We start from the raw sequence: 20506 nt of genomic DNA, 5'->3' as shown, positions 1-20506 counted from the left end.
GGTGGAACAGATTTCTGGGAGCCCCAATAGTCTGGGGAGAACCAGCATCCTGTTGGTTGGCAGAGGACAGCAACAGACACCATCTATTTGATCTATTTGGTGGAGGTCCCTCCCTCTTTCCTGGAGAGTTGGTTTGGCACTGTCCCCCTCCACACCCAACCCTGGCCTATGTCTGGGTTTGTACAGGGGGAGGGGTGGCCAGGCCTGCAGCAGGACCTCCTGTCAGTGTATGGAGGGGGTGGCTTAGCTGGTTGGGCTGGGTGCCTCCGCAGATAAGGCATTAACAGCGCTGCAGACGCGCCCTGTGGATCTGCTGACGCCTCCTTTCGGTCCAGGTGCTTGGGGTGAGGTGCCAAAGGTTCTCTATAAAGAGCCAGGGCTCCTGGCCACCAACACTTGCCCTCTAGCTGCTGAACTGCCTGTGTGTGCCAGGGCCAACCCGGCGACCACCATGGTGAGACTTGTACTGCCCAACCCTGGCCTAGAGGACCGGATTCCATCTCTGGATGAATTGGAGGTCATTGAGAAGGAAGAGGCCAGCTCCAGACCCAAATGGGACAACAAGGCCCAGTACATGCTCACCTGTGTGGGCTTCTGTGTGGGACTGGGCAACGTGTGGCGTTTCCCCTACCTATGCCAGAGCCATGGAGGAGGTAGGAGTCGGGACCCAGGTTGGGGCTTGGGTGTGGTACCGGCTAAGGCTAAAGTAGGAGACCAGGAATAACAACTTGGACCAAGGACCCAGGACGGATGTTTCCAGGATTCAGAACCCAAGAGGGTTACAGACAGGGAAGGAAGAGGTAGGGTGATAGTCTCAAGTTGTTAGTGAGAGAGATGTACTTCTCCCTCACCATATGAATTGGGTGCTTTATATGGGTCTGCACAACAATGTCCTGATGGAGATGAGGATGATATGGCTAGTTCCCTAAGTTGACACCCCTCCACGAGGGTAGAACACATTTTTCAGGAGGTACAGTTGGAAGAGAAAGAGTTGGGATCCAGATGGCATGGATGGGAGCCTGTCTTGTTGGGCCCCTGGGATCCAGATGGCATGTACTGAGCAGAGCTGTCCCACCCAGGGACCCACAAACCTTGGCTTGTGTGGCAGCCTTTAAGACAACCTTGGCTTTGCCAGTGAGGTGCCATGATTCCCCAGTTGCACCTCCCTTTCAGAAACACGGAGATTCTGACCCTTGTTCCACTGAAGATGATCTACAGCGCACTCTGGGGTGGCTCAAGAGGGCGAAGCTAGGGCACAGAGGTCACAGGCATAGCTGTCCCATAGGCTCCTAAATCACAGAAACAACTTCTGCCAGATGGCACTCCAGCTTTTCTTATCCCCAGCCCTACAAAGGCTGCTGCGCCCAGGGAAACACACACACACACACACACACACACACACACACACACACACACACACACACACACACTCACCCCACAAACAGCTTTGGGCTTTCAGGACAGTGTCTGCTTCTGCCTCCTCACCTGGAGCCCAGGCTCGGCCTTCCTAATGTGACACTCACTGTCAGTGGCGGTCTGAGAAGGCCTGGCTGCTGTAGAAACTGGCTCTGCTGGGTCTGGGGTGTGCCGCAGGTGGGGTTCTAGACATTCTCCTCTTAAGCAGGGTTCTCTGACTCAGGAGCTTTCTTTACTTCCAGTCTGTGCAGACACACACTGGCATTGTGATGGGATGTTGTCACAGTAACACTGAAACGGCCACTGTGCTGCTGGGTAGATTTGTAGGTTGGCTGGCTGTTTACGACTCTGCCAGTGCCTTTCCCTCAGGCCAGGCTCTGCAGCAACCAAGAGAGCTGACAGCCCCAGGTTTTTGTTATCCAGTTGACCTAAACAGAACTAGCCCAAGGCTTTCCAACCTCCCGCCCTTGGATCCCCTCTACTTTCCCAGGAACACACTTGTATATAGAAACCACTCCACCCCCCACAGCAAGCAGTTTCAGGTCAGAAAAACAGACCCTGGCCTTCCTCCAACTTCCACCCAGACAGGGCACCCTCAGGTCCCCTGCATTCCCCTGCTGTGGAGAAGATTTGCAGGGATGTGGCGCTGTCACGTGAGTGTAGGGTAGGAGACAAGATGCAGATTTGTTAGCTCTGTGCCTGGGGCAGAAGGGCTGGGTCAAGCCGGCCCCACAGGAACTGTACAGGATTCCCACAGAAGACCTGTGTCTAAGGTCCAGGCCTCAGTGGGAATTTAATGGAGATTCCCAACACCTGAGATCATCTCGTCTCTCAGCTCACAATGCCCTAGAGACTTGGGGCTGCGGTCTGTGGATCAGGCAGTACCCCGAAATCTTCTGTACCAACCGTGGGAAGACAGAAGGGAATGTGCTGAAGGCTCTGGCCATAGCCCCACTCCCTTGGTCACACTGTTGTGACATTTGACCTCCTGAGAGGGCTTGGGCTTAGGTTTCAGGGAGACAGCCCAGGGAAAGTGGGAGGAATACCTCTTGGCGGGGCCCATGTTTCCCACATCCCCCACAGACCAGACAGTCGCCCAGAAGGAAGGGAAGCCTGTGTTTGGGTCAGGTGGACTCAGAAGAGCAGGACCCAGAGGTGGTCCTCCTGACCTGAGGTTTGGCTTCTTGTTCTTGTGACTTTTCACAAACAGTACCATTGCATAGTGGATTTTTTTTTTTTCTGACTTGAAACTCTGGACCCTGGTGGAGAAAGCCTGCAGGTGAGGCTAGCCTCATCTAGCCTCCAGAGGAAACTTAAATAGACGTAGAGGACTGAGGGTCCCACACAGGCTCTTGGGGGACAAGAGACCATGGCAGGTATGAGTAGACAATGGAGCTGGGTGGTATCCCTGGGGATTGAATACTCTTAGACTGCAATCCTGATAGCCTACCTCCTGATAGGACTCAGGTTTGTCAGCTTACCCAAACTTCAAGTGCAGCATGGACCACGGAGGCTGAGCAGACAAGGGAAGCAGGCAGCCCTGGCTCCTCTGCAGCTTTACTCTTGGAACTCAGGCTGTCCACCAAAAATCACACAGGCCAGTCACTAACTTCCACAGTGAACCAGGCAGAGATGGGCCTGCTCTGGGCCCTTTTCCTGAGGTCTGTGTACTCAAAGGCAGTTAGACGCACAGCAATCCAGGATTTGCCTCCTAGATCATTGGGTACTGCATTCTGGCCCTAGTGTTCTCATCTGTGAAATGGGAAGAACATGATGGGTGACACTAAGGCTGTCTCCAGTGTTGAGCCTACTTGGCAAACCCAAGGAGCTCATTGAGCGGTTACATGCAGAAGAATGGGCTAGCCTTTGTCAGCTGGGCCCTAGCACTACTTTTTTTTCCAGCTTAATACTGCTTTTATTAGCACATGGAAGTTACCATATCTACCTAGGATGCCCTGGACATGATTGTCCATCTATGTCCTGGCCCTGGCTACAAGCCTCGGGCCACTGGGGAACCCAGCACTTCTGCTCTCTGTCCATGTTGGGTGCCATGGGTCCTGGCCCAGTTGCTGCCTTCCTGCCAAGGACCGAGTTGGCCCCCACGGAATGTTCCCAGCCTTTTCCAGGCATCCTCCAGTCATTCCCCACCGTGAGCCCACAACCCCCTGGTCTAGTCCTGGTGTCCTGTATACAACCATGTGCAAACGTGTGCAGCATACACCTCTGCTGGAAAAAGAAGGCAAGGTAGACTCCACCTGCAGCTCTGGCCTTCACCCTCGTAGCTCCTCCTCCTCTCCATTCCCTTCTCATCTCGCCTTATGCCTACTCTCCCATTCATGACTCAAAGGCAGAACTGGGTCTTCTTCAAGATGCACATCCCATTTCCCTTCAGCCCCACTCTGCTATGAGCTCTTCCGGCACTTCTCTCTGTGTAAGCAGCAAATGCCAAGGACTCCAGGCGTCACAAAAGGCCTTATCTATCTCTGGGGCCCTTAGGACATTAGTCCTTGGTGCTCCATCCTGTAGGCCCAGCTTCCTCTTCTGCCCCCGCACCCTGTGGAGAGGTGGTACAGTAGTTCAGAGATGAAGACACTATCCAGGGCTGGGACTCTGTCACCTTCTACAGAAGCCCAGATCTGCGCCAAGCTTGTTGCTCTGATCTAGGAACACCACCTGGGCCCCACCCCAGGAACCTCAAGACTGTCAGCATCTGACCCACCCCACATGATTGGCTCCCCTGTGTGGGGCACAGGGAAAGCAAATGCTGGCCTGCCATCCTTGGTTCACTTACTAGGTCAACCCAGGAACCCAAGGCCCTGTAGTGAAAGGAGAATGTCTTCCTCTATCTTCCTCCATCCCTCTTTGTCTCTTCCTGTGTCTGCCTCGCCTGTCTCTCATCTCTGTCTCTCATCTCTCTATCTTCCCTTGTTTCTCTTTGTCTTTCCTTGCTTTTCTATCTGTTCTAGTCTCTTTGTTTCTGCCCCTTCTCATCTACTCTCCCCTGTCCATCTCTGCCCCTTTCTGCCTCTTTCCTTGACTTTCTATTTCTGTGTCTCTTCCAGTTTCTGTCAGGTAGGATGATTGTGCCTTGGCCTGGAAGATACAAGGTTGCATCCGGAGTGGTGCCGGGATGTCTTCAAGTTCTTTTGTGAAAGGCCCAAGGGCCTGTGCCTGAGACACCTGGACATGAAGGGCTATGCCATATATCAGACCATAGTAGGCTCACAGCTTTTTTTTCTCTCTGGACCATTTCCCAGGGTCTGCTATGAGTCCTAGCAGGACAGAATCCCAGGTCAGTGGCTAGAGACTCTTAAGTGTTGAAGGGAGTCCAGGCTGTTCTTGAATCTGGTTCTTAGGTCACGGCTTCAGTTTGAGCTGTGCCCTCACAGAGCCTCACTGGGACCTCCAATAGAAACAGTGGCAATTCTCAGCCTCAATTCTCTTCCTGTGTGTTTTTAAAAAGACATAATGTAATGATTCCTGGAGTAAATGCATATGAAAATTCTCTTAAGAATTGCGATTTCCCCAAAGCTCCTAACACCTCTTCCCAGTCAGCAGCAGTCTGGGGCTGGCTTTCCTACAAGATACGTGCAGAGATGAAACCTGGCCTTCACAGAAGCAGTGCTTTCCATAGGGAAGCACATGTCCATCCTTATTTTAAAACAGTCCCTAAGTGCTTAACTGTTCAGTCTGTCCATTTGTCATGAGGCATCTTGTGGGATACGTCATCTTCTGTCTTGTTCTGCCCCCCCCCCAGCACTGGTCCACTACCACTGTTTCCAAATGCCCACACAGCAGCATACTTCAAAGGTTAATTCTTTTTTCTTTCTTAAAACTTTTATGTGCATTAGTGTTTTGCCTGCATGTATGCTTGTATGGAGGTGTTAGATCATGGAGTTACAGGCAGTGTGACCTACCATATGGGTGCTGGGAATTGAACCCAGATCCTTTGGAAGAGCAGTCAGTGCTCTTAACCACTGAGCCATTTCTCCAGCCCCCAAAGGTCAGTTTTTAACAACTCAAACTCTGAGGTCAAATGTGATAGCTAAAGTGTCCCTTCAGGTGAGATGGAATTGTGGTGGGAAGATTGCCACTGTAGGCATAGAGAGGGCTTCATGTGTCTGCTGCTCTCAGCTTTCCTACATGAGAAAAACATGTTTCTTAAAATGTACCTCTTGGCCATTTTTAAATGTCTTGTTTAGTGGCTTTAAGTGCATCTGTCTAAGTGCACACAATCCCCACTGTCTATCCCTGGAACGCTCATCCTCTCCAACTGAAACCACCCCCATTTATCATCACCCCACATTGCTTCCCACCCCTGAAACCTCTGATCTATGGTTTCTGTGGACATGTTGTCTACAGGGACTTGCATTGTAGACCAGTTGGACTTTTGGTGACTAGATTTTGCCTAGCTCAACAAAATCCTCCATCTTCCTCCCTGTGTTGAAATCCCACTGTATGGATGGGCCACGGTGTGTTTATCCTCTCAGCCAGTGAATGATGCTACTGTGAACGCAGGCATCAAACATCTCACCGAGTCTCTGCTTTCAGTTCTCTTGGGTACCTAGAAATGGGATTGTTGGGTCACATGGTGGTTCTATGTCTAATTTTTTTCAGGCATGACCCTACTGCTTTCCATGGTGGTTGCACTATTCTGCAACTACTCACCAACAGTATTGAGGGCTCTGGTCTCCACCTCTGCATGAGTCTATAATTTTCTTTTCTGCTTTTATGGCTATCTTCATGGTGTGAGGTGGTGTTTCACTTAATTTTCTGTGTGCTCAGTGATGTGAACATCTTCTCAAGTGTGACTAGTGTGTGTCTTCTCTAGGTCAACAGCTCTTGGGGGGGGGTCTGTGACCATCTTTAAGTTGGATTTTGCTCTCTAAATATTCTGAGAAATTTAATACCTCACCAGGCTTGTAGTTTGCAAATATTTTCTCTTATTCCACAGGCTGTCTTCTCAACTCTGTTTATGTGGTGGTTGTTCTCTCTCTTTCCTTCCTTCCTTCCTCTCCCCTGCTTCTCTCTCTCTCTCTCTCTCTCTCTCTCTCTCTCTGTCTCTCTGAGGCAGGGTCTCTCTACACAGTCTGGGCTGTTCTGGAACTCACTATGTAGCCCAGGCTAGCCTAGAACTCATAGAGTTCCTCCTGTTAGTATTAAAGGCTTATACCACCATGTTTGGATTTTTCCATTTATAGATTTACTCAGTTATTATTTGTGTATGAGCATTTTGCCTATATGTATGTATTATATTATGTGCATGCCCAATGCCCATGCAGGTCATAAGAAAGGGTCAGACCCCCTGTAGCTGGAGTTGCAGATGGCTGTGAGCCACTGTGTGGATGCTAGGAATTGAAGAAACTTGTTGCAAGAACAAGTGCTCAGCATCCTTGAGTCTCTCTTGTCTCAATATTGCTATTTGGTACACATTATTTAAACATTTTTCATTAATGTGGTTCTTATAGAAATATAATTAATACACAGGACAAACACTGAAGATTCCTAAAGCACAGGAGAGACACACTTCCTAATATTAGGGTCGGTAGGTCTATAGTACAAAGGGTTTGCACAGATGAGGGCAATGTGGTCAGTTATTTGAGACTGTTATTGTATTTACTATGCTTTGAAGTAAACAGAGCTACTCCAAGCCAAGGCATGCTTGCTTCCCCACCATCACCAGTAAAGAGATCTCTTCTCGTGCTGCTATCTGACAGTAGATTTAGTATTAGTTGATGGCACAGTGACTCATGGCACCCACAACAGCTAACCTAGGAAGTTGTGACTCTATCCCTCTGTTCCCAAGTTTCTGGTCAGTGAGGGGTCTGGCCAACTCATCCCCAGCCAGTAGGCCCCTATGTGGTTTTGTGTTACTGCCATTGGGCATGGTGGCACCATGCTATGCTTTAATGACAACATACTTCAAACCAGAAGAGAGTGCTAATACATGTGAAAAGACAATGGAGATTGGCCACCTAAGGGATCAGGGATCTTCTAGCTGTGAAGTTTGCTGTGGCTCCACTCACATGGCTTATCCCTGCATATCAGCTCTGTTCAAGTGTGACAGAGGTGTTGGTGGTATCTAATCATTAGAACGAAGGTTTTTAAGTACTTGTCCCTAGATGGTGTCCTGACTTGTAATGATATGCTCTGCTTCTTCCCATCCAGGAGCCTTCATGATCCCATTCCTCATCCTGCTGGTACTGGAGGGCATTCCCTTGCTGCACCTGGAGTTTGCCATTGGCCAGCGGCTACGCAAAGGCAGTGTGGGTGTGTGGAGCTCCATCCACCCGGCTCTGAAGGGTGTAGGTGTGTGTCAATGCTTCGGGTTGGCCTGGGGTGATGGGGCCAGTCTAGTTCCTCCTTTGCTTTCACAATCAATTCCAGGCTCACATTCTACCAGAGATCCTCAGGAACCCTTCACTAGAATCCAGGGAATGTGGGTTGCAGCTTCTAGGCTGGGTTACTCACCACGGTCATCAGGGAACTCACAGGCCAGCAGAGGTCGCCTTAGTCCCCACAGCCCAGGGCACAAGGAAGAGGGAGATACTGGGTGAGAAACCGTTAACCTTCCTAGAGCAGAAGCCTCCAGGACCAGAAGGGGGAGCTGGTTGCCTGCTCTGTCCACTCCAACACACTCAGTGAAGACACCCAGCACTGCCCCCAATCCAGACGTGGTCACTCATTTACAAACTCTGGCTTGGAGACTGCCTCACTAAGAGGACATGGCTCACTGAGAGCTCAGAATGTGGGCTCTCCAGCCAGGAAAGAGAAGGACAGGGTCCATGGACAGAGAGTTCAGATGTGTTTATCCCAGAAGTTCAGTGCTGGACAACCCATAGCACACGCAATGGCCACTCCCTGATGTCAAGCCCATCCTGCCCCCGAGTCTCAGGCTCTTATACTTTCCCTTTTCCTTCTCTCTCTTTTCACATATGTTTGGATTTTAGTTCCACAATAAAAAACAAAAACAACACATTCACGAACTGCTTCCTGGTCAGCCTGCTGTCTCAGATGCTGAGCCATTGCCCATCACGATCTCTGCTTGCCTCTCTCACTAGTTCTTGGCAGAGGTTTTCCTGAGTCTACCCCCTTTGGTTTGGGACTTGTCAAGTGGGCCTCCCTGAGGCCGATCCACACCCACTGAAACTGTCACAAAGCTCTTTGCAAGGGCTCTGTGGCCACATGCCTGGGTACATCTATTGGGGCCGTGGATGGGGCAGGTGAGGGTGCAGAGTGCTGGCACCTTGACCTCACTCTGGGAGAATCAGTTGATCATGCAGGCGGTGTCCCATTTCTAGGTCTGGGCTGTATCTGCTCTGCAGGCTGGGGAGCAGTCCCCCCCTTCAGTGTCCTACTGTCTCCCTAGAGAGGGACAACATAGTTTGGTATTCATGCACTCACCTGCTAGAGATGTGTGTGCACCCTCCACAGTGACACCCTCCCCACAGGCATTGCCTCCATGTTTGTGTCCTTCATGGTGGGTCTGTACTACAACACCATCATCGCCTGGGTCATGTGGTATTTCTTCAACTCCTTTCAAGAACCTCTGCCATGGAGTGAGTGTCCACTCAACAACAACCAGACAGGTGAGTCCTTGGCCCTAGACAGTGGAATGCAGTTGCCACCCCTCAGCCTCTGTTCTGTATGACATGCTATAGCCTGTAGGAGATTGGGACAAATGGCTGCTGGCACCTTCTTACACAGACAATCAAACCTTGTGACCAGATACCCTCTCGTTTTGCAAGAGCTGGATACTTAGAGACCAGGGTTAGCAAAAATCAGAGCATCTTTGAGGCAACAGAACATTTAAAAATTCATGCTGTAGGGGTCAGGGAGATGGTGTAGTCAGTTTAGAGTGTTTAGTATAAAAGCATGAGGACCAAGTTCAATCCCAAGCATCCACATAAAAAATCAAACATATGTCTCTCTGCTGGGAAAGCAGAGACAGGAGGATTCTACGGCCCTTGCTGACCATCCAGCCTATCCTAATTAGTGATCCCAGGTCCCAATTGGAAACCCTATTTCAAAAAATAAAATGGGTAGGTCCTGAGGAATGATACCCAAAACTGGTATCTGGCCTCTACACATGAACCTGTGCGCGCGCGCACACACACACACACACACACACACACACACACACACACACAGAGAGAGCTCCACGGACATGCCTATCACCCCAATATTTGGGAGGCTACATTGCAGTTTGAGGCCAGCATGACCTACACTGTGAGTTCCAGCCGAGTTGGGCTTCACCCTCTCACGATGAAACAACACAGAGATCCTTAAACACGATGACTTCCTATGTCACACTGGGCACATGGCTGAGACCATCAGAAGAGGCACTATGGGAAATGTGCAGGTGGCTCCAAGTCACCAGCCAGGCCTAGTGAGACCAGAGGTGCAGGTCCTTGGCAGGAGACTTTCTGCTTCCCTCCCCCATGCTCCCCGGGTCTTCGTGCAAAGAGGCCACTCTGTCACAAGTGTCCTTTGTCACCCCTATCTTCTCAGGCCCCTCTCCTGTGGAGAGAGAGAGGCACAGGTCTTTGCCCATGACCTATGGGACATGTTGGCCTCACAGAGATACACATAGCTGCAGAGGGTCATGAGCAGCCTGTTTCATAACTACTGCCCTGACTACCACAGAGTAGCTCTGAGGATTTCACATGAACCCTCAAGATGGGTCCTCTTCATCAAAGGGCAAGTCCTCCCCAGGACCTTGATTGCTCTCTTCCGGTAGGAGAACCCCAGTTGGTTCTTTAGGAAGAGATTCCTATGGTAACACAAGTTAACATGGAGTTGGACTGTAGTAAAAGGTTGCCATGGTCACAGAGTCCCAAAGTCCACGGATCTGCTGCTTCAGTGGTAATAGAGGCCTTCTTCCAGGAGTTAGGGAGGAGCTGGTGCTCAGAGGCCTGGGCTCACACCGGAGCCCGGCAGTGTCTTTTAGCATATTTCACATGGACCTACACCTATGTACAAACAGCTGTGCACATGAACTTGCATGTGATTGTGTGGTATGTGGATACAGACGTGTGGGTGTGAGTGGGTTCATGAATGTCCATGTCTATATTCATGTGTACAAGTGTACCCTGTTGTGAATGCCTTCGACCCTGGCTAGGTTTCTGCCACTTAATGTTTCATGTTGTCACTTCCCCTGGCTTATTCCTGGCTTGTCCCTGCTTTTTCTTTTTTATATTTCTTTTTAAAGCAATCTTATTCTACATACCAGTCCCAGTTCCCTCTCCCTCCTTTTCTCCTACTCCCCCACCCTCTCATCCGTCCTGACCCCCCCTCCACTCCTCAGAGAGGGTGAGGCCTCCCATGGGGAACCATCAAAGTCTGTCACATCATTTGGGGCAGGATCAAGGCCCTTACCCCTGTATCTAGGCTGAGCAAGGCATCCCTCCATTGGGGGGGGGATAACATGAGGGATTAGCAAGGTTGAGTTGGTGGGGAAGGACAGAAAGGAACAACCAGGAAAGAGACACCTTGATAGAGGGAGCCTTTGTGGGGTTAATGAGAAACCTGGCACTAGGGACATTCCCCGGAATCCACAAGAGTGTCCCTGCTTTTGACCCACAGCTTGATAGTGTGCTCATCTGCTTCTTCAGGTTACGTGGAGGAGTGCGCCAAGAGCTCTTCCGTGGATTACTTCTGGTACCGAGAGACTCTCAACATCTCCACTTCCATCAGTGATTCGGGCTCCATCCAGTGGTGGATCCTGCTCTGCCTGACATGTGCCTGGAGTGTGTTGTACGTGTGTATTATTCGTGGCATCGAGACCACTGGGAAGGTACAGTACAATGCTGAGCATGCAGCTGCTTGTCTCCAACCTTGAGGGCCATTGTCCTTGGGCTTACACACACGAGGCCTTAGTTGGAGGCCCGTGGATTCTGTGCTGCCCAAGATGCCTTCCAAGCACACATTGTAAAACTTCATGTAAGCTCAAGCCAAGATTTCTCTCCAGTTGAATCAGATAATGGGATAAATAGGGACATGGAAGAGCGAGGCCCCAACTTCCCTGCACTGAGTTAGGGTGAGCTTGGCAGAGGGAAGGATGTGGTGCCCTGAATTAGCCCCCTTTCCTCATCTGACCTCTGACCCATCCACGTGGTGTCTCCCCTCAGGCTGTGTACATCACCTCCACCCTGCCCTATGTTGTGCTGACCATCTTTCTCATCCGTGGCTTGACTCTGAAGGGTGCCACCAACGGCATCGTCTTCCTCTTCACACCCAACGTGAGTCTTTGCCATCTATCAGCTGACCACCCCAGGGCTTCAGAGCCCATGGAAGAAGTCCATGCTGGATTCTCTTGGCTTCAAGACCAGCTCCTTTCTACATGGTGACACCCACTTGTCAGACGCCCAGGACAGTGCACTGGCTAAGAAGGGCCTGGGAAGGGGTCAGCCTGTGCACGGGTCTTTAACATATGTACCCTGGATGGGGCCTGTTTGGTGGCTTGATTTTTTTTCCTCTGTGTAGAATGGCATTCTTTCTGGAAAAGGTGTTAGCTTCTTTCTCAATGAAGGGGGAGGCCTGATTCCTGTAGTCACAGCCGAGTCCCTGTATGACAGGTTACAGAGCTGAGCAACCCGAACACGTGGCTGGATGCAGGTGCCCAGGTCTTCTACTCCTTCTCACTGGCCTTTGGAGGCCTCATCTCCTTCTCCAGCTACAACTCTGTGCAGTGAGTATGGAGTTGGAGGGTGGGCCATCAGGGATAGGGGCTGTGGGGCCCCCCAGGGGCACCTAGGTTCTGGGGTCTCAGTTTCCCTGTTGGAAATTCTACTATTCTACTATTTGTTCAGTTAAGAAGGCAAAGGAGCCAGGCATTGGTAGCACATGACTTTAATCCTAGCACTCTGGAGGCAGAGGCAGGCAGATCTATGTGAATTCGAGTCCAGCCTGGTCTACAGAGTTAGTTCTAGGACAGGCTCCAAAGCAATACAGAGAAACCCTGTCTTGGGAGGTGGAGGAGGAGGAAATGAAGGAAAAGGAAAAGGAGGAAGGAGGTGTTTTCAAAAGCATAGCACCCAGCACCAGTGTTGGCCAGTGTGACTCAGCAGCTGCCCTCTGACCAGCCCTGTCAGAGCAGAGCAGAACAGGGATGTTAGGAAAAGCAGGTCCAGGCTTTGAGAGGACACCCCCTTGCTGCAGGGGTCTCTAGATGATCTCTGCTGCTTGGTCCAGTTCTTCCCTCCTCCACTCCCAACTTGATGCCTACATTGCTCCCAGCCTGACTCAGAACTCCAGGCCTCAGGCTTGTTGGTACCCCCGAAGCCCACCCTAGACCCAGGTCATATCCTGAAGGCTGTGACCCTGCCAGCTTCAGACATGCATCCCTTCTTGACACTTTCTGGAAAGGTCCTAATCTATGTAGAACTCCCGACATCCGGGGAGGATGTAGGTGATAGTTACTTGGGGAGCAACAGCTGCCTTGGTGCAATGAGAACTGTCCTCTGTGACCAGTGGGTAGGTCAGGGACAGCAATTGAGTCAATGGTCTGAGTGGATAAGCCCCAGAGAGAACCGCTAAAGGTGGGCAGGGAGTGGGTGAAGGTTCCTGGTAGATCAGATAGAAGTTCAAGCCCATGGAGAGACTCAGGCAGCAGACAGAGATAGAGACAGGGCCTGACAGGAAGGGCAAGTCTGTTCTGGGAGGTGAGGTCTGCAACAGGTATGACAGTGGGGGGAATCTGTTCTTGGAGGGCATGGACTGTGGTTGCCATGGTCTGGGAGGGCAGGCCCTTCACAGGATGTGCTGTGTAGTTGGGTGGGTGGGTAGGTGTTCCAACTGGACCATGGCCTTGTAGTCACCGACTGATGGGTCCCAGGCTTCAGAAGGCCTTCTCTGGTGCCATGGAGAATGTTCTAGAAGATAACTCTGGAGATGCCACTGCAGGTAGAGCCCGAGTGGAGTGTGGGTGAATTATTTTTACAACACCTTTATTCAATTTGTATTCTGTGCAGCTCATTCACATTAAGCTATGTTGAGTTCATCTACTTGAGTCCAACGGCCTCGGTACATTCACAGTTGTGCAGGCATCCTCCTTATCTAGTTCTAGGACATTTTCATGAGCAGATACCCCTGAACTCCCAGATCCCACCGGTAGCATTTCCCTGCTTCTGCCCCTGCTTTGTCTGAGTATTTCCTGTGGGTAGGACTGGTGGCATGGAGGAGTCTTTGGCATCTGATTTCTCACCGACCCGAGGCTCCCCTGGTGTAGAATGTGGGGTGCCATGGTACTGTGTGGCTGGTTGACCACCTGCTGTGAGAACAGCCGACCTGTGCTGACCCAGCCACCTGCAGGGACTTTGGCTGCTTCCACTTTTACAGTCGTGAATGGTGCTCGCTCGTGCTGAGAGTGCTGTTGCTGTGCTCTGGTTTAAATCTCAGAGAGGACCTGCCATCATGCTACTCCCGTGCCTCTCCATGACCAGCTATCTAAGGACCTGCCAGGCTGCTCTCCACTGCACTGCACACTTACAAGTTCCCTCCAGCTGTCTCCCTTTCTGGTCAACTTTTGTGGTTATCTGTGTTTGGGGGTAATCTTCCTCTCAGGTGGGGGGTGGTGTTGTGCTGCAGTTTGACATGCGCTTTTCTGATGGCATGTGTACTTTTGACTCGATGACGGCTCTGTTGGGTGTTGGGTTCGGAGGACTGGGGTTAAGAAGATCAGGGTAAACCAGGGGGTGGTGGTACAGGCCCTTAATCCCAGCACTCAGCAGGGGGATCTCTGTGAGTTTGAGGCCAGCCTGGCCTACAGAGTGAGTTTCAAGGCAGGCTCCAAGCTACACAGAGAAATCCTGTCATGAAAGACAAAACAAAACAAAACAAACAACAACAAAAAAGAAGATCAGGGGATGCTCAGGATGTTTTGAGTATCTCCAGATGGGACTCCAGAAGGTCTAATCAGGAAGTCAGTGTAGGGTCTAACAGGGCTTAGGGTGAGTAAGGGCCAAAGCCTTGGGTCAGTCCCTGAGCTATGACCACATCTTCCATGCCCCTGAGAGTCAGGAATACACAGTGTCTCAGTGCATAAACCTGGGACCCTTAGATATTCAGAAATACACCTGGGACCTGATGCTAGAACATTCTGCCCTGTTCTGTGGGGGAGCATTTATCCTTCTGAGGCACACAGACTCTGCAAGGCCAGATGGCCAGTGTGGCTCTACCCTGCTCCAAGGGCCAGCCGAAATGGTCAAGTCCCATCTGGAAAATTCTGGGATCTCTTTTCCTTCATTTTACTTCAGGCAGGTAGCCCACCCAGCCCTGGGTTCTCCCAGCCCTTGGGGCTATAGACTGAATTGCTTCTATAAATACTAATTTATAATTGTTCTCATAAACAAAACCCTATGTCTTAAATAAGTAAGATCCCATCTTTAGAAAGGCCTGGGTTGGAAGAGGTTTCAAGCAATAGAGACCCTGACGTGGCTCCCATCTCTGCACCATCTGTGAGGCTGACTGCTTGCCTGAGGCCTAAGGTGGGAATTGATTCTAGAAATCTCTGACTTGGTATTCTGGAGTTTCAGAGGGTCTACATAGCCATGGTCTGTGTGGGTGGGAAGACTACAACACAGTAAAGAAGACACAGCTTGGTTCAGGGTCAGGACACAGCCCTCTGGTCACCTTGAGTGACCACATGTGTCCAGATGACAGGACCTTGGTTTTCCTATGTCACTTAGCCTTTCCCTCACTGGTGAGCGCTGAGGAAACCAGTCTTAGACCTGGACACACTGGTTCTGTTGTGCTGTGTGCTGACACCCAACCAGGGGACATATGTCCTCATCTGTGAATCAGCTCTGTTGTCCTGTGGTGACACTACTCTTGTCCTCAGCAATAACTGTGAAATGGACGCCGTGATTGTGTCCATCATCAATGGCTTCACCTCTGTGTATGCCGCCACCGTGGTCTACTCCATCATTGGCTTCCGAGCCACTGAGCGCTTTGATGACTGTGTCAACACGTGAGTTGCCACCCTAGCACCTTGGGCTTCATCCAGAGGGCATGCACACAGACCCCACACCTTTTTGCCCAACCCTTGCCAGTTCAGCCTTTGGGAAGTTCCCACCTAGGACACACAGCATCCATTTTCATCACTATTAGAAACATCCTGACTCTTATCAACGGCTTCGACCTTCCTGAGGGCAACGTGACTTCAGAGAGCTTTGAGGCCGTTCAGCAGTGGTGCAATGCCACCAATCCTGAGGTCTATGCACAGCTCAAGTTTCAGACCTGTGACATGAATTCCTTCCTTTCTGAGGTAGGTGTGGTGATCTCCATGCCAGCAAAGCCTCGTGTGTGTGGGTAAGGGGAAGGATTCCCTTTTGGTCTTTGTGAGTCACACACAGGGAATTTGCACAGTTAGCATCTTAGCCCCAGAAGTGGCAGAAGTTAAAGATCAGGCAGAAGGAAGGAGACACTGTTCACCAATTGTGACCCCACTGGCACTGCCAGGACTCGACTCCTCTTTCCAGTGTCTGAAATCAATTATATGAAACACCCCCAGCTCCTCCCTTCAACCTTCCCATGTCCCTCCTCATTCCTTCTCAGATTCATGGCATCTTTTTCTTTATTGATATATATATATATATATATATATTATATACTATATATACATATGTATGTATATATATGGTAAACATATGTATAATAGGTGTATATATAGCACATTTGTATTATATGTGTGTACATATGTATATATGTATATTACATATACGTATATAAATGTGTGTGTATTATGTATTAATATAATCTGTTGAGTTCATTTACTGTTGCTTGTATGTATATTATTTTAGGGTTCACCACTTGGTATTGATAACCAACTAAGGGGCTCATTTTTGGAGCATTCTAATTCTCCTGCTTTCTGCATTCCTTGGCTGCCTGCAATTCTTTGTTTAGGGTGCTTGCCTCCCTTCCTTCTCCCCTACCTCATTAGCATGCCTTTTGGTGTTATTCTTGTTCAGGTCTTGTTTAGGCAGGTGTTATGGGTGTTGCTTCCTTGTCATAAAAGGCAATACCACAGCTGTTTTTCCTGGTCCTTCAGCTCTTACATCTTTCTGCCCCCTCTTTCGTAAGGACCTTGGGTACAGAGTTGTGTTGTAAATACATGTTAGGGATGGGTACCCCAAGTTTACTTGCTCTTTGCAATTTAATCACTTGTTTTCTGTAGTGGTTTCTATCTGATGTTAAAAAAAAAAAGTTTGTTTGGTAAGGGGTGAGGACTATACTTATCTGCGGGTATAAGGATAGATATTTAGCTATTTAGGAAGTTAGGTTTAGTAAGGTAGCAGAGGTTCTTCTTTTAAATCCATGACCTCACTAGAGTGAGGGGGATGGCTTGATCCAGCGCCAGGCATGATTTTCCTCCTTTTGAATGGGCCTTCAGTCCAGACAGCTGTTGGGTTAATGCCAAGAGATGAATGCCACTATTGAACCTTTAGGGATCACTGCTGGGTTCAAGCTGAGGAGGATTATTGTTTGCTTTCCTCCCTTGGCAGCTTGCTCAGTACCTATGGTGCCATGAAAGCTGGTCCTGGGGGAGCAGGTTTTCAGGTCATATCCAACTGGACCCCTCTGAGTCCCGAGTCCAAAGTGCATGGTGTCTGCAACAATAGGGCCTTATTTTCAATTTCTGAGACACAACCAAGGGAAGCAGCAATAGCTAGCACTAGAGGGAGGAGAGGGGCAGAGAACTCAGAGGGCCTTGTGAACTGCTGCAGGGCGTGGAGGGCACAGGCCTGGCCTTCATCGTCTTCACTGAAGCCATCACGAAGATGCCAGTGTCCCCACTGTGGTCGGTACTCTTCTTTATCATGCTCTTCTGCCTTGGCCTCTCGTCCATGTTTGGGAACATGGAGGGGGTGGTTGTACCTCTTCAGGATCTCAATCTCATCCCTAAGAAGTGGCCCAAAGAACTGATGACAGGTATGCCTGCTTATGTTCCTCAAGCCAATGGTGGGTGCAGTCCTGGGCCGAGCAGCCTTGTAACCACAGCTCTGTTCCCTGTCTGGCCACAGGCCTCATCTGCTTGGGGACATATCTCATCGCCTTCATTTTCACGCTGAATTCGGGCCAGTACTGGCTCTCCCTCCTGGACAGCTATGCTGGCTCCATCCCTCTGCTAATCATCGCCTTTTGTGAGATGTTTGCTGTCGTCTACGTGTATGGAGTGGACAGGTAGGAGGGGTAGCTCAGTGGGGACAGGCCATCTCTAGCAGAAAAGCTGAGTCAGAGTGTCTGCTAATCTGGGCCAGCCAAGTAGGGATAAGGGAGGTAGGCGTGCCATGGCACAAGGCCTTCATTATTGTGCAAATGAGTGTAGACTTCCTTCATAGGAGTGGGCTGGCATTGGCTTAGTACTGAAACTTGGTCCAAGAGGTGGAGAGAGTACGAATGGTTGACCTTGCCAAAGTGCCTCCTTTCTTATTAGAAGTGATCTAAATAGTACCTTTAACTCCCAATAGCCCGTGCTACCTATCCAAAGACAGGAATTTGCAGGTATACTAGAAACTGACACGTAGTAACTTTGGGATGCCAGAGAAAGAGAATGCAAAAGAAAATTCAGATATATCTGAATACACGACTTAAATACACACACATTCTCTCTTCTCTCTCCAAACATCACCTTTCTGGGGCATGAACAGAGGCAGGGTGAAGGTGGGGAGTAAAGAAGGGGAGGGGATGCACACAAGGCAGCGAGCTCAGACTCTGTGAGACCTGGACCTCACATTTCCTGTGGCGAGTTGGAGCTCAGTGCTCACTTGGGGTCTACATCAGAAGAGCTTCTGGAATTATGCATAGGCCCTTCTAGGGGGACTCAGCAGCTATCTAAAACTCAGGCACAAAAAGGCAGGGAGGACAACCATGAAGGGCTACTTCCAACTGTCAGTTTGACCCAACATCTCAGCATCCTTACTTTTACTGGGCAGGGATCCAGGAAGCTACATCTTTCAGGAGGAGTTGTATTTTCGACTACTCTAGAATGATCTGTCTGTATCCATCAAAATTAAGTTGGTGTGAGCCCTTTGCTGGAGGTCCTGTTCTAGAAAACCCATTTGAAGTCACTGAGAAACAAAAGTGCACAGGGCACATGGACAAGGTTATGTCAGCATGAGTGGAGACCAGATTCTATAGGCTGAGGAAGCAATGTAGAGGCTGAGGAGCACAGGGCCAGCCATGTGACTTTTGTGATGTTTGGAGGCATCGGCAAGGTATGTGTCAACTGAAATGTGGTTGCAACTAGCTCATGCATAGTGGTCTCAATTTCCCACCACTGTGAGTAGCAGGGGGGAGGCGATTGCCCAAGTGTGTGAAGAAAGACAGTCAGTGGACTAGCAATAGATTCAATGTTCCAGTTTCTCACTGACCCTGCACCAAAGTCCTGGGGTCTGAGGGGGCCCTGGATAAGTTGCCTGTTTGTTCTGTATGTCTCATTCTTATCACAAACTCCTATCTACTGAAGGGAATTCTGCCACAGAGCAGGCTTCGAGCAGGTCAGGAAATTGTGGGCTTCACCTAACTTCAGGGTGCGGCAGCTCACACAAGAGCTGCTGAGTCTTGTGTGCACTGGAAGGAGGAAAGTCTGTTGGCCCACTGTCTTCATGGTCACATGACAGGAGGTGGGTGAGAATATGAGACCTCCGATGATGAACTTACATCACAGTGGCGGAGGGAGTCTAAGAAACGATGGAAGCCACTGACAGTGACAACCTACGACCCCTCTGAATGCAGGCACATCTTTGCCTGCAAAGTTACAGGACCCTTTCAAGGGAAGAGGAAAGAACATCCCAAGATGACAACCATTATCCACATATAGAAAACTGGTCAATCACCTGCCTTCATGAGCTTCCAGTGACCCTGTCCTCTGGCTTCTGCTGCAGGTTCAACAAGGACATCCAGTTCATGATTGGCCACAAGCCCAACATTTTCTGGCAAGTTACATGGAGAGTAGTCAGCCCACTGATCATGCTGGTCATCTTCCTCTTCTTTTTTGTTATTGAGGTCAACAAAAAGCTCATGTATAGCGTCTGGGACCCTAACTATGTAAGTGCCTTTGGGCTGGGGGGAGAGCTGATGGGGAAGGAGGCAGATAGTGGGGTATGAGGAGGGTAGAAGGATTCCATTCCAAGAAACAGAAGGTGAGATCATAGGGATCTGCAGACCTTTCCCCCATCTGTTACCTGTGGATCTCTCCCCAGGAGGAGTTTCCCAAATCACAGAAGGTCCCATATCCCAGCTGGGTGTATGCGGTGGTGGTCATCGTGGCTGGGGTGCCCTGCCTCGTCATCCCCTGCTTTGCCATCTACAAGGTCATCAGAATTCGTTGCCAGAAGTCTGGGGACCACCATGGTCTGGTCAATACACTGTCCACAGCCTCTGTGAATGGGGACCTGAAGTATTGAATGGGCCTAGCCTGTATAAGGCAGAAGATGGTGTGTGGAGGAGGGCAAGAGGCAGGACCCTTGGGGGAAGTGGGCTGTTATGTGTGTGAGTGTGTAAGTATACACACATGTATTCATGTATCACACAGGTGTGTACACAAATGTTACACAGACATGTGGGGCACATAGGCATGTTTATGTGTATATTGCAGTTGCATATATATATATGCAAAGAGAGAGAGAGGTGTATGTACATATGTGGTTCATGTGCACATGAGTGAGTATATGTGTAAGTGTGAGCTTGTGTATGTATGCACGCTGTGCGTATATTTATGCATATATACTGAGAGGTGCCTTTGTGTTTGTGTATATATGTGTATATGCACATGAGTGTTATATGTATGAATTTATATGCTCTGTGTTAACACATATGTGTGCACACACATGTGTATACACATATTCATACATGTACCTCTATAGATACAAGCATATAAATGTATGAACACGCACCTATAAACCTACGTACATATATGTATGTGTGTATCTTCATGTGTAAATTTTTGTGTTGTGTGTGTACATGCATGTACACTTACATTTGTACATTGCATACAGGTATGTGCACATGCCTGTGCTATCTTTGTACATGGTGCATGTGAAAATGTTTTTTATATGCTCAAGATAGAAATGCCTACCACTCTGGCCTG

The 20506-nt window shown here is 49.7% G+C and overlaps 1 protein-coding gene across 1 annotated transcript; it reads left to right on the top strand.

Annotated features, from left to right (window-relative positions):
- Positions 1–262: 262 nt before the first annotated feature.
- Positions 263–20013, top strand: Slc6a19 (solute carrier family 6 member 19). The gene is made up of 12 exons (XM_051182725.1): positions 263–653; positions 7585–7725; positions 8868–9005; positions 11031–11212; positions 11547–11657; positions 11994–12106; positions 15257–15385; positions 15526–15682; positions 17142–17346; positions 17439–17598; positions 19302–19464; positions 19620–20013. Exons 1-12 carry the CDS (start codon positions 452–454, stop codon positions 19821–19823), a joined length of 1905 nt encoding a protein of 634 aa, XP_051038682.1. The 5' UTR covers positions 263–451; the 3' UTR covers positions 19824–20013.
- Positions 20014–20506: the final 493 nt, after the last annotated feature.

This window comes from Phodopus roborovskii, unplaced genomic scaffold, assembly GCF_943737965.1.
Source record: "Phodopus roborovskii unplaced genomic scaffold, PHOROB, whole genome shotgun sequence".
Lineage (NCBI taxonomy): Eukaryota > Metazoa > Chordata > Mammalia > Rodentia > Cricetidae > Phodopus > Phodopus roborovskii.
The sequence above is the reverse complement of the archived record's forward strand: the minus strand, read 5'-3'. Positions and strand labels throughout refer to the sequence as shown.

What these genes read in the sequence shown, in the direction of transcription:
- Slc6a19 (XM_051182725.1), top strand. Translation starts at nt 452, where the DNA reads ATGGTGAGACTTGTACTGCCCAACCCTGGCCTAGAGGACCGGATTCCA. An exon ending in TTTGATGACTGTGTCAACAC is followed by an intron (nt 15,386 to 15,525) that starts GTGAGTTGCCAC and finishes CATCACTATTAG; the next exon opens with AAACATCCTGACTCTTATCA. An exon ending in GCCCAAAGAACTGATGACAG is followed by an intron (nt 17,347 to 17,438) that starts GTATGCCTGCTT and finishes GTCTGGCCACAG; the next exon opens with GCCTCATCTGCTTGGGGACA.